The sequence below is a fragment of the Nestor notabilis genome, unplaced genomic scaffold, assembly GCF_000696875.1.
Source record: "Nestor notabilis isolate BGI_N333 unplaced genomic scaffold, ASM69687v1 scaffold9478, whole genome shotgun sequence".
Classification (NCBI taxonomy): Eukaryota; Metazoa; Chordata; class Aves; order Psittaciformes; family Psittacidae; genus Nestor; species Nestor notabilis.
In genome coordinates, this window is record NW_009941525.1 from 18,489 (window position 1) to 32,657 (window position 14,169).

The following is a 14,169-nucleotide window of genomic DNA, read 5'->3' on the forward strand; positions in this document are numbered from 1 at the left end:
TGGTTCACCCAACTGCTCTCACCTCCATGCCTGATGGCTGCCACTGTTTTCAGCTATGTAGACACCGTGTTGCAATCAAATAGTTTTACAAATATGCAAATCCTGGTAGGAAAGACAATGTAAATGGTTTGTTTATCCTCCTCCCTTCCCCTTTGCACAGCCCCCAAGGCCATAAATAATTAACTTTTGGGAGAGATGGCATATCCTCAACAGCAGCCACTCCTCGCAGGGATGGAATTCGTCACAGCTTGGCCAGGTTTTCCTGCAGGACTAGGGTTGTCTTCTGCTTGGGCGAATGGTTACTGGGAGTCCTGGCTGGGCTGGTTTCACCTTGCTGAATCCTGCAAATACGGAAGTAATGGGACAGCAGCAGCATCTCCCAAGGTTTAGGTGGAGATGGTGTTGTAGGAGGCTTCTGTGGCAGCGAGAGGTAATGGAGATTGAATCTCGTTCTTTGTGAATTCACCAACTGCAGTGGATAAAGGAGCCTTTGCTTTACCTGAGTTCACACGTTGCTTGCCAGCTCTTTGCTCTGTCTCCAGGTTGCGTGCTGAGATTTTGTATTAGATGCCCTTTCCTACCTCATCCTCCTCCCCTCCAAAGTAACATCAGAATTTGGCTGCTATGAAATCACCTGTAATCTCTCTGTGCTTCTTCCAGATCCGAGCAGATGGTCCTCCCCATGGTGGAATTCAGTATGAGATGGTGACAGTTTTCAAGGATGGGAGCCCAGTCCTTCGAGACATGGCCTTCTCCATCGATCAGAAGTATCTGTACGTCATGTCAGAGCGACAGGTAAGGTGTCTGCTTCCATACCTCCATGCTTGCGGCTTCCTTCTGTAAGGAGTGTGTTGTTGGAGCACAGAGAGCTGAGGTTGTGAGTTGAGCCGTGTGGTGCCGGGATCAGTACAGATAGATAGAACACCAGCAGAAGCTCAGTTTTATCTGCCTTTGACCAGAGATCATCATCAGTGCACAGGGGAGGGAGTTGTGCCCATGTATTCTTGTCTGCAGGTGATGGCAGAGCTGAGCTGCTGTGGTTTGGGGCTCTGAACCATCCCTGCCTAGAAAACAAGATCCTGAGCCTCAGGCATTACGGATTCACTCCCTGCAGCGAGGCTGGCAGGCTGGGGGTTTGCATTGCTTTGTCATAGCATCCTTTATGATGGCTTTATCTATTTCTTTATTTGCCAGTGTCTTTTAAGTGGCTGTGAGTGTTTGATGCTTGTGCACAGGGGTGGGACCAAGCGTGGTGTGGACATATGAGGTCTGCAAGCAATGCTAACACTGAGTCTGTGCTATGATAGCCATTACTGTGTTGGTTCTGGTGGTACCTACTCTGGATCAAAAAAGCACAACCCAAATGAGTATGATGGGAATTAATGGCCAATGGTCCACAAGGGTCTGCTTGGGAGCCAGCAGGATGTACATAAGCTGGGACCTTCAGTTCTTCTCTGAGACAAGAAAACACATGAAGTCCCCACCATTAAGCCAGACTTCTGGGTTCACTGAGTGTTGAGCTTTTTACTGGCTATTACTCACGACTGTGTAATTCAGATTAATAGAGCTGGTGCCTTGTGGGTGGTGGAGGCAGGAGAAGGGTTGCATCTGAGGGTGTCTGGATGCTATTAAATTGTTCTGTGTTGATTTAACCCTCTGGTCACTAACGGCTTTCCATGTCTGCTGGTAAACAACTCTCTGTCCTCCCTCCCACCTGCTCCCAGAGGGATGGGTTGGAGAGGTATCAGTGGGAAGTGCTTAAAGATCTGCTGATGGAGATAGATAGCAAGCAGCTACCGTAACAGCTCGCTTTGCGCTAGGGAGCTTACAGCTCCTCCCAAAGCCAGCAAAGCTGTTTTGATAACCTGCAGCAAAACGAAAAAGTTGGCAAATACTTAATTTGGTTATAAAGATATTTAAAGCCAGGGAAAAAACTCTTCAGAAGAGTGCAAAGTCTTCTGCCTGCTGAAGGACTGAAATTGAATGAATACCTCTGGTTAAAGAAGGCAGCATATGCTTTTTAGAGCAACTTGGTGATAGACACTTCTGTGAACAGCCTCAAATTTAGGATCCCATTCCAGCTTGGACTTGGATTAGATGGTAATAATGAGGATCTATGCAAACTTCAAAATGGAAATAGAATGTTAATGCTGTGGTCATCTTCTCTAGGATCCATGTGCTCCTCGTGCTCTCAGCGGGGAGGAAAGAATCCAGTGTATATCTCAAACAGTTGAGGAACTGTTTTCATTAGGAGGAAAATCCAGTGGGAATGCCTCCAACTCCTCTTTTATGAGGCGCGAGCATCTTCATATTCATCAAAGTGCTAATTTGCTTAATTGTGAAACAAAAAGATGTGAAGGGAATTAGCAAATAATAGAATATTCCTGGAATATGAATTCCATTTCTAACCACAGCTCTGACAAAGCACTCGCCTTGGGGGAGACTCCAGGAGCAGGGGGACACCATCCCTCATTCCTTGCAGGAATCACTGTGGGATTTGCCTTTTGCCCTTGTAGAGATGCGTGCTTTGGGTCCAGAAGTTCCGGCATGCCATTACATATGGATTTCATCAGCTCCTGTGACCCCTCTGCCCTAATCCTGGCAATGCGATAGTTCAGCAAAGTGAAGGGCAGAATATATTTTCCCTGCAGTGCTATATAAAGGAGCCTGATGATTGAAAAGGGGTCAGAACCGAAAGGTCCACGAGCTTCACACGGCTGGTGGGGAATGGTGGGAAGTGCCCTTCAGAAGTACTGAGAATATACAGTAAAAATGTTCTGAAGCCTTGAAATCTGGAGCAAAATGCAGTTCTGCCACAGTAAAATGACAGAGAGCAGCTGTGCTTAACATTGATGTGCTGCGTGCTAATGTACCAGGGGAGGATTGTCCAGAGCCTGAGATGTGAAATATCTACCTAGAAAGAAGCAGGATGTATACCTCTGTCAGAACACAGCTTCCAAAACCTGAGGGGTTTTATGGTGGGATTCAGCCAAGGAATGTGTGCTCCCAATGCTGATGGGGAGCAGGTCTTTTGGTATTAGGTACAGACCCATGATGAGATGCGATGCTCTGTGTTGATTATTCTGAATAAACTGGGATGCGTGGATGCTTCCTACACAGAGTAGAAGCGACGTTTTGGTCTGAAGCCCATCTTCCTTCTGTGCTAGCAGCAGCCAGGATCAGCTTTATGCTGAAATGCGTTTAGGAAAGGAGTAGCTTCATCCTAAAATCTGGAGTTGTGCTTGTAGGCGAGTCCTTCCCCCCTCTCCCTGGCTCCCATCCCAGCCCTGTCTGTGTCTTACTCCAGTTTATCCGCAGTCCTTTTGAGCTCTCCATGAGGCTTTCATGTTTCATTGCCAACTTCTTCCAAAGCAGAACATCTGACATTTGATTTCACTCCCACAAAGCACAGAAGCAACAGTTCCACAGCCCAGTCCGGGGGAGAGAAGGATAAAGAAACTTTGCTTCCAGCCACTTATTCCGAGTTCTTTAACCACATGATTTAAGAGGCTTATTAGGAGCTATACAGGCTCTTCCTGCTGCACCTGATTTCAGATAGCTCTTACAGCAAAAGAGGAACAATTCTCCCAGCAATAGGTCAAGGATAACTTTAAAACTGACAGAGGGGAGATTGAGATGAGCTCTTAGGCACAAGTTCTTCCCTGTGAGGGTGCTGAGGTGCTGGCACAGGGTGCCCAGAGAAGCTGTGGCTGCCCCATCCCTGGCAGTGTTCAAGGCCAGGTTGGACACAGGGTCTTAGAGCAACCTGCTCTAGTGGAAGGTGTCCCTGCCCATGGCAGGGGTTTGGAACTGGATGAGCTTTAAGCTCCCTTTCAACCCAAACCCGATCATGTATGATTCTGTGATTTTATGATTCTGATCCTATTTGAAGCAGAAATTCATTCCTCAGCATTGCTCTACCAAGCCAATACTGTTTCTGCCCACAAGCTGAGCAAGGCTTGGATAGCGCCTTGGATGCAGCTGAGATGGAGACATGTTGCCTTAGCGGAGCTACACGGGGTGCAAAACCAGTGACTAATATCCTGCTGCCACCAACATCCCCCCCCGCCCCAGATTAAGAATCTTCCCATTCTAATGCTGCATGTGTCACAGAGCACACATCAACAACCCCCCCACCCCTGCAGAAAACCTTCTCCGATGGCTTGCTTTCAGAGAGGAAGACTGTGAGACGAAAAAGTGGCATTATAATTCAATCCTGAAGCATTAATTGTCTGTGCGTCAGGGAGATGGCAGGATTTTTAATGTGGGAAAGCTCAGTGCATTTCAATTAAATCAGCCTTGTAGGATGAGAGCAGTTTTACGGCGCCAAAGCTACGACTCCTTTCCAGGCACCGTGTCTGCTCCCTGTGCAAGTTCAAGCTGTTGCAGCGCTGGTTTTGCACGCAGCAGGTTTGACTTTGCTCCCACGTACACCTTCAGCGTCGCGAGCTAACCCTGTGAGAGGAGGTGGGCATACTTCATCACAGAGATTTATATAATCTCGTCATCATCATCTTGGCATCAGCAGAATTGGGGCCAAAGATTTTTGCAGCTCTTGATAGAAGAACAAATTTTGTTATTTTTAATGTGGGAGCGAGCGGAGGCTCCATCAAACACATGGCAGGGCAGGAATTGCATCTCCAGAAGATTTCACCACCTAATCAAGGGCTCTGAGCATGAGATTTAAACCAGCGTGATCAAAATCCTTGCAGGGCTTGTTCGAAGAAATCCTGTGCTAGTGATGGGAAACATGGCCCAAGAGAATCATAGAATCACGGAGTGGTTTGTGTTGGAAGCAACCTTAAAGCTCATCCAGTTCCAACCCTCTTGTGTGGAGACACCTTCCACTGGAGCAGGTTGCTCCAAAGCCCCTGTGTCCAACCTGGCCTTGAACACTGCCAGGGATGGGGCAGCCACAGCTTCTCTGGGCACCCTGTGCCAGCGCCTCAGCACCCTCACGGGGAAGAACTTCTGCCTAAGATCCCATCTCAGTCTCATCTCTGTCGGGTTAAAGCCATTCCCCTTGTCTTGTTCCTACAGGCCCTTGTCCAAAGCCCCTCTCCAGAAGACTTCCTAAATGCAGAGCTGTCAGCCCTGATGCAGGGGTGTCTTGCACCTACAGGTTGTGGGTGCAGGAGGTGGCAGTGGGCACAGGCACTCCCCTCCTCTCACTGCCTCTTGCAGACACACCATACTAAGACGTATTTTTGCATCTTTATTTTCCAACACCTCTTTCAGCTAATCACCTACTGCTTTTTTGTTCTAATCACGTACAGCAGGTTGATGAAGGGCTGAGGTCACACACTGCAGGTCTGCTCCCTGATGGGTGAAGCAGCACCTTCCTAATAAGATACCTGGCCAGAATGTTGCAAATGTAAAATTCATCCTCCATAAGCATCCTCCAAAATCCCGGTGCATTTCATTGCCTGCAAAACGCTGCTGCTCTCAGCTCATCCATAGTTACTTCATGGTTAATTCTGCCACAGGGGAATGATTTCATTCTGGTTTTATACAGTACGTATCAGCAGCATCCTGCTCTGTAACTGGGAACCTCATCATTCCCCTTGTAGGAATAATGACATGTAATCACCCATAATGCACATAACAATTAGCACAGCAGAGCTTAGGGGGCCATGGACCTCTGTAGCCTGAACTGGATGAGCTTTAAGGTCCCTTCCAAACCAAACCCTTCTGTGATCAGTCTGGCTACCAGCATGTTGCATGAAGGGCAGAGGGAGCGCTGCTCACTCAGACCTGTTGCTTTTCCCCCGAGTGCAGTTCCCACCTCACTCTTACATGTACATCATTGTGGCTTTAGGTAAAGAAGCTGTCTTTTCATCTGCTCTGTTAGCTGTGAAATATTTGCTTTGCAAATGCCCCTGTGTCAGGAGCTGCAGATCTGTAGGAGCCTCTGAGGATAATTTGTTGTGCAGCTCTATGTCCTGTAACCCTGAGATTCTTAAGTCCTGTGAAAACTGCTTTGCTTTGGACTGATTGAGAGGGATGCAGGCGGGAACTGCCCAGATGATTTAGAAGAGGCTGGAACTGGGGTGAGGGCTGAGAAAAAACCAAGGAAGTCCATCAGTTCTGGAGTAGCAAGGCTGTAAATACTGATGGTGTCCTGAAAAGAACTGAGAAAACACAATAAAAAATGCAAGAGATGTGGAGAAAAGGATCTGGAGTCATCAGGAGGGAAAAAATGAACTGATTAATTTATTACCTATGTTATCCGCTAGTTGAACAGCCAGTTAGCTGGACATAATATTAGCAAAGTCTGAACCACTGGCACAGGGAAAATGGCTCAGCTGAATCCCACCAGAGGTGTCCAAAATCCTTCTTCCCATGAGCTACTCCATTGGGTCATCCCATGCCAGCACCCATGAGGGTCACTGTCGGTGCGGGAGGGCTCATCACCCCGTTCATGGTTTGATCCCAGGTGTCTGCAGCCTGACTGGGACCTCCTGCTGCTCCAGCACGTTGGGATGTTTCAACACACTTATCCCACTTGTTTTCCTCCACAACCACTGCCAGAGAGGTGTGAAATAGCCATAAGCTGGGGCAAAGAGGGAGCAGAGCAGTGGGATGAATGAGAGAGCACGATGGGGAGAGAATCCCCATCCTGGAGTGGTGGGGTCCTTGCTGCAGAAGAGCTGCTGGCCTGGAGGAAGGGCTGTGGGTTTATGCTGTCCTCTTCCATCACCCCTTGCTCATGCTGCACTGTCCTAAAATTCATGAGTTGATGCATGTTTTATCCACTTTCCTCCTATAGTCAATTAAGAATAACGGAGAAATTCAGCTAAAAATCTGTCTGAGATCATTAACAATATCTACCTGAAAAGAAGGATGTGTTAATAAACATCAGTTGACCAAACAAACCCCAGCAAGCACAGCTCTGGCTGCGGCGAGGCTGGTGGGTCAGTGTCCAGGCTGGTTCTAGTGTGTTCCTGCAGCCCCTGCTGAGATTTATGTACAGACATAGAACTCAAAGGTGTGGAGTTAAGCGCAGGAGTCTTTGAGGTGATGAATGCTTGCAAAGTAAACTGTCCTGGAAGAAGTGATAAATAATGTCTCAATGTTAAAACTCGACACGGGGGGCAGTGGGTTTGTTTTTGCTAAATGAGTTATATTTTAGACATTGCTCATATGGGGTTTTTCCTTCCAAGTGTTTGCCAGGGTTGCTTTCAGGCTTTGTTTTTCTTTGCTTTTTCTTTGTATTAGTCTATTTTTTTCCCTGCCAGTTTCAGCCGCAGGGTTCCCATGTGTTTGCTTCAGCATTTGCTTCCCGTTCCAATTCCTCCTCTTCCACAGAACTATTGTTTAATGTTTAGGCAAGCAACCACAGTACTGAAATATTCCCAGAATTTCCCTTACGTGTACATACACACACACACACACACACGAAACTCAGCACACCAGTGTGCTAGGTGTTTGTAAGGGGACAGTTGACATCCTTAGTGGCTGTGGGAAGTTCCAGTGTCCCTCCAGAGCTGATGCCACCACCCCTGCTCCATAGAATCATGGTATGGGTTGTGTTGGAAGGGACCTTAAACCTCATCCAGTTCCAACCCCCTACCACAGGCAGGGACACCTTCCCCTAGAGCAGGTTGCTCCAAGCCCCTGTGTCCAACCTGGCCTTGAACACTTAGGATGCTCCATCCTGAAAGCAAGGTGAGGTTTCTGATGCATCTCTGCAGATGCTGCTGCTAATGGTCATGGCTGAGTTTGAGCAATGCAAGGAACACTGTGGAGCTGGGGGTTTGCTGCAGGATTTGCATGTTTGGATGGACAGATAGACACAAGTCTCTTGTCCTTAATAGGAGACAGAGAGAATTATAGTCCTGAGAAACTTACTTGGACAAGAAATCTGGACTGTCCCACTCAGTGCTCAGCTTGGAACTAGATGATTTTAAGGTCCTTTCAACCCTAACTATTCTCTGATTGTATGAAATCCAAAAGCAAACCTCAGATTCCTCTTTCTCTCTCCTGGAGCTTTTAAACTTACTTTCTTCCCCCTTCCCAGGCTGCTGCAATAGTTTGTCTTCTCAGCAAATTAGTTTGGAGGCTATTCAGCCAGTGAGGAGGGGAATTGTTCGCACCGGGCGCTAACAGAAAAGGAACGTAACTCACAATATGGTGAGGGGAACTCTGCAATTGCACAAATTATTCTATTTTATACTTTAATTAGTTTGAATTAGCAATGGGAATAGATGCATAAAATGATCCAGTGAAGGGTGAAATGGAAAAAGGGATACGGTGTGGAGTACTGCTGTATTATGGTGCGGTTTGCAGGAAGGAAGTGCAGATGATGTGCAGGCGCTTGCCCTGCTGAATCTTCTCCTGGTGAGCTGGGACCTGAGGGCTCTGTGGGGAAGGAAGGTAGGTTGTCTCATGCAATGATGCCCTTGGGCACAGGCCAAGGTCTGGAAGGCTCGGGACAATGTGGCACCTTTTCTGGTGGCTGCAAGTGGGATTGGGAGCGGTGGGGAGCCCCTCCAGCAGCTTTCACTCCACGCTTGGCTCCTGGCCGCTCTCCAAACCTCAGCATCAGCACCAGACTGAATTCTGTGGCTCAGAGGGGCAGAAGGATTTAAGAGAGCTCACTAGATGATCTTAAGGTCCTTTCCAGCCCTAACTGTTATATGATTCTGTGGTCCACCCTGAGTCTTAACCTCTGAGCATCCTTTGCCGTGTTCTCTTTTCCACTTTGAGGTTCTGAGAAGTTCTGCAAACTGAGAGGCACTGGGTTTTGGCTTTCAGTGTATTTTTTGGTTGTTGTTTCATTCCAGTTGAGGAAATACAGCTACAGAGATTCCTGTGATCATTTTGAAAGGAGCAGTGCTAAAAAATGCAGCCCAAACCTCTAAAAGCAGTCGGGACCCTTAGGCCAGACCCACTGGCACAGCTTTAACACAAACAACTATTAAGGTTTCAAACCAAATTCCCACCAAACTATTTGAAATGTTCTGAAATGTTCAGGGAAAAGCTCCCACAGATTCCAGATAGGTTGAAAATGATGGATGTGCCCCAGGGGAACTGGCAGTAATGGTTAAAGTTAAGGCTAGTTGCAAAGCAGAAAAACAAGTATTTGTGGGGTTTGCTCTTGTTCTCCCTCCTCCTTCCCTGGCAAAATATTTCCCCTGTTAAAACTTTATGTTCTAGAGCATGCCAGGCTGTGGATAGGGAGGAATCCCAAGGGATTCCCTGGGAAGCCTGGGATATTTCTGGAGAGTGATTCAGCATCCCAGATGAAAATCCTGAACACCAAAACCAGCGCAGGTCCTGGTCAGAGTTGTCCAAACACGAAACCTCTCCGGCCTGATGGTCCCTCCATCCCCATCCCTTTGCCGTCCTCGGGAGCCACTTGAGAGCTCTGGCATTCTTGGCTGATGCTAGAAAGGAAAAAGAGCTCCATTAATAATCCTGTATTTATTTTAGCAGCACACAGGAATGTGCCCAGCAGACTAAACACTGCAGCCTCCCCCCTGCACTGCGGGGCTGGGGCTCTGTGCCAGCCCTGCCTGTGCCCAGGGCTCTGCTCAGGACCATCCCCTGCCAAGTGTGCCAGGGGCCAGCCCCCGAGGAGCACAGACCTGGGGAGGAAAATAACAGTGAAGGTCCTGAAGGTTTCTCTGTGAGTGAAAAATAAATCATTTTTCTTGTAATCAAGCCTAGAAAGTGCTCCTTGCACTGCGAGGTGGTTGTTTTCCCTCTTTCTTTTTCCTCTGTATTTACCTGCCTGCTCAGTTATCACAGCTGCCTTATTTTCCCTGGCTTCTTTACAGCAAACACCACCAGGCTGTGAAGGTTTTGTTATCGGCTAACAGATTTATCCTCCCCAAAGCCCTGTGAGATGGAGCACCAATATCACTTTTTAGATGAGAATTTGAAGCGTAGAGATGCTATGTGACCTATCCTAAGTCATACAGGAAATCTATGGCAGAGGAAGAGATTGAACTGAAACCTCCCAAATCCGTAGTCCCATAAGGAATGACCATGCTTCATTTAATCATTGTTTGGTTTGGTTCTCTATCATCACGGTGGAGTGAATATAGGAAGAGAAGGCACTGGTCAGGGTTTGCAGTGACAACCAGTTTCTAAAGTCTTCATCAACGTAAGCAGCACCTCCCCAGGTGCAGTTACTCACAGGGACTCTTAGGAGTCTATCTTTAAAAGAATAGACTTTGATAAACCTTTTACAAGGGCCTGTAGGGATAGGACAAGGGGAATGGCTTTAACCTGACAGAGGGGAGATTCAGATGAGATCGGAGGCAGAAGCTCTTCCCTGTGAGGGTGCTGAGGCGCTGGCACAGGGTGCCCAGAGAAGCTGTGGCTGCCCCATCCCTGGCAGTGTTCAAGGCCACGTTGGACACAGGGGCTTGGAGCAACCTGCTCTAGTGGAAGGTGTCCCTGCCTGTGGCAGGGGGTTGAAACTGGATGAGCTTTAAGGTTCCTTTCAACCCAAACCATTCCATGAGTCTATGATAAACCCGGGATTTCAGTGCACAAAATCACTTTGAAAGTATTTAACCTTCATTAGTAAATTGCCAAGCACCTGTTGCCACCGGGGATGCTCCTTGAGGTGGAGGCAGCAGCCAAGTCCTCAGGAGCTTGGGGAGCATGTTCCCATCCCATCAAAGCAGCTTGGAAGTCACTGTAGCCAGCAGTGTGTTTCCAGGCTTGACTGAGCAATACGGTGATGTGTTGTTGCAGCCCTTGAGTCTGAAATGAGAGTTTGTGAGCATTGTTGTTGCCTGTGAATATTAACAGATTCTGGGGTTTTATTCTTCCCAGACTGGGAATTTTTTCCCCCAAACCTCCTTGAACTCTGGCAGGGACAAAATGCTGGTTCTGACGGCAAGAACTGAAGTTCAATTGGGATTTTGACATTTCTGTCTTGAAGTGCATGTGTTATATGGAGCATCTCCATAGCTCTGTCCTTCCCAGCTACACACCCAACAGTACCCTGGATTTCAGATGCTCTTTGGCTCTGCAGGCAAAGCGGGGCAGAGTATTTTGTGAATAGGGGCTCAACCAGCTTTCTGCTGAGTTTGCAAGGGCTGAACAGAGAGGCAGAGCCACTCTAACCCAGTCTTCCCACCATGACTGCTCCCCTTTCTTTGTCAGAGAAAAATAGGGGTTATTTTAACCTAAGAGGGGGCAGGAAAACATTCTGCTTCAGATGATGTTCCCCTTCCAGTCTGCTCACTGCAGCCCAGAGGGCTGCTCAGTTGCAAAGGAGTTGGCATGAGTGTTTTGGAGCGTGCTGGAAACTGTCATGTATATACTGCTTTACCCAGCCTTATGGAGCAAAAGAGTGTTTCAAATGTGTGTTACTCAAGTCAGTGGAGGAACAAGAAGGTTTTAAGGCAGTAGAGGAAGTCCAGCGTGTTAGTGTAACACCAGGTTCTGATGGTGATAGGAGTATTTTAAGTGATAAGCACTATTCTGAAGTCATAACCAGTGACATGTTGCCTCCTCCCCTCTCTGGCTCCACTTCAGAGTGTGTCTCTCCAGTTTTTCTTGCAACACATATTTATGTGCTCCATGCCCTTATGGTTGTTTAATTAGTATTCATGTTGCCTTTCAAATAGAAATTGAGTTGAGTGCTCAGAGCTTGGAGTCACTTGCATTGCATGGGCGGGATGGTGCCTGTTGCTCTCCCACTTGTGGTATTGAAAGACCTGGAGAAGACTGAATTAGATTGTCAAGACATCAGAGATGCTTCCAGATAACTGAGTAAAAAGACCCATTTGGAATCCCAATAGAGAAATAAGAGGATTTGAGTAGTACAGGGGCCCAGACACAAGGCTTAAGCATGGAGGGTCTCTTAGCAGCTGGGATGATGAGAGTCATAATGTAAAGGCCAGGCTGGATGGGGCTTGGAGCGATCTGCTCTTGTGGAAGGTGTCCCTGCCCGTGACAGGGGATTGGAACCAGGTGGCCTTTAAGGTCCCTTCCAGCCTAAACCACTTTGTGGTTCTGTTGCTGGTGTCTGCAGCTGTGACTGGAGTCCCCCTGTTAGACTCAGCTGCACGTGAGATGCGCTACACACGTGAGCATCTCCCATCTAATCTGCCATAGGAAGGATGCATTTAGCACTTTGGTTCATGAATGATATTTTCATTGTCTCCTAACAAGCCACAGTTGTTGCAGTCTTTTTTCCATCCCTTGAAGAAGTGACTCACAGGCAGGCAACTGTCAGTGTCTTGGGTGCTATTAATACCTCCATAAGAACATGATGATAAGTATTTTCTTTTATTTGGGAAGGAACCAGAAGGGAGGATGGGTGTTGAAAAATAACTCTTCCTTGTGTGGCTGGGCCTTTATGTGAGCGAGCCGACAGTCCTGCCCACAGAAGAAATCTGCTTAAAATCCTTCCATCCCAAAAGAGCTGACCACACTAGAACAATGTTGGTGAAGAAGCTGTGCCAGAACCAGCATTCCTGTGACTGCGGAGAGGAGTGCTGGAAACGCCAGTTTTTAGGCAAAGACAGGCTGGATTTTTCCATTTTAGGTCTTTGCTTTCAGTGAGTGTAGTCCAGGCTGGTGGCTTTGGTTTTGTTGGAGTTGGCAAGGCAGGGGTTGGAACTGGATGATCTTAATGTCCTTTCCAACCCAAGCCATTCTGCGATTCTGTGACCCAGCTCATTCTCTGTTGTCTCATCCAAGCAAGCTGCAGGAGGAAGTGTTGAACTTGTAGGAGAAACATCCCTGTAAGGCCACAGTGGGTTATTAGAGGGGTCTGGGTTTAAGCTTTCTATAGGTGTGGGATTGCTGCAGCAGAGGATGCAGAAAACTATATCCCATCCAACAAATGACCTTGATCCATCAAAGTGCGAAGGGCATGTCTGGCTTAGGGTTCTCCCTGTCCTTACAGAGGTGCAGGGGGGCTTGGGACCACAGTCCCTTCTGCAGAGAGACCTCCTGAAACACCCCTCTGTGCAGCATGGGGCTGCAGCACTGCACAGGAGCGGAGCTGCTCACCCCAACTGGGTGGTGAAAGGAGAGGTGAGAATGTCAGTTAGATCCCAGCTGGCAATTTCCTATCCTTTCCTAATGGACTGAATGTGGTCCCCATAACTATAAATTTTCCTGGCTTGGGTCAGTTGAAATTGGAGGCTTAATGCTATAGAAGGGCAGGTTTTTATTTTACTTTTGTGCTCTGTGTAATCACATTGATGGCAGCAGTGTAACAGTCTTGAATTATGGGTGACCAGAGAAAAAGAAGGCATCTCCTTAGCTCCTGTTGTTATTGTCTTTGGGTGCAGAGCAGAATGCGTAGGCTTCAGGCTAGATTGTGTAAATCTCGTTAGAAAGCCATTCCCAGCTAATGAAACCCTGGGAGAGAGGGATTTGGCTTCCCAGCTTTCAGCCTTATAGCAAAGGCTGGAATAAATCCATCTTGGGTTATGTGTAGGCTGTTTTCTCCCCTCTCCCCCATTGTGAGTGTGTATTTATTGGTGGAGTGGAGATGCTGTCGCCGTTGTTTGAGATCAGCCGCGGGTCAGCAATTTGTTGCTTCTGCACCTGAATGATTTCAGTGACAATTATCTTCTCTTCAAAAGAAATCTCACCTGGTCTCTAATCCTCCTATGGAAATTGGGAGCAGGCATGTAAATAGGTTTGGCTCCCCCACTGCGAACCCACTCTGCAGCTTCTTGGCAATATGTAGTAATTCAAGGGGCCAGAGCTGTTAAGGAAAGCTGTTGAAATGAAGTATCTGAGATAAATGCATCTCATCTTTCCCTGTTTGTGTAGGCTGAGAGTGTGCCTGCCAGAGCCATAGATCCCACTTGGGGTCATGTTTGTTTGGCTGTGACTTTGTTGCTCTAAGCATGGGTTTACCAGCTCCTGCTGGGTGAAATATGGTTGGCTTTGTCCTCCTCTGCTTGATGGCCATTGTGGTGTTTGCTGAAGTTTTGTGTGCATCTGCTGTGTAACTGGGTTTATGAATGCAAAGGTGAGGTGGACATCTCATAACACAGACTCTCCTGTCAGCTCCAGGACATGCTCCTCTTCTGCAGGTTATGGGGGTGATTTGGAGACCCTGACATCCAGGGCCTGCTGCCATCCATGTACCTTCAGAGATCTCTAATTCCTCATGTTCAAGCCCATCCTTGTACTGTGCATTCTCTTCCCATTGCAGCATCTCACTGCAGACACTGAAGC

At 47.6% G+C, this 14,169-nt stretch overlaps 1 protein-coding gene across 1 annotated transcript in view; it reads left to right on the top strand.

Moving 5' to 3' along the window:
• Window positions 1-660: 660 nt before the first annotated feature.
• LOC104410692 (plexin-A2-like) overlaps window positions 661-14,169 on the top strand; it is a gene marked incomplete at both ends in the record, with an annotated part of 76,047 nt that continues 62,538 nt past the window's right edge. Inside the window, one exon of the mRNA XM_010020937.1 lies at window positions 661-795. Coding sequence (XP_010019239.1) covers window positions 661-795 — 135 coding nt within the window. The remainder of the gene's footprint in view (window positions 796-14,169) is intronic.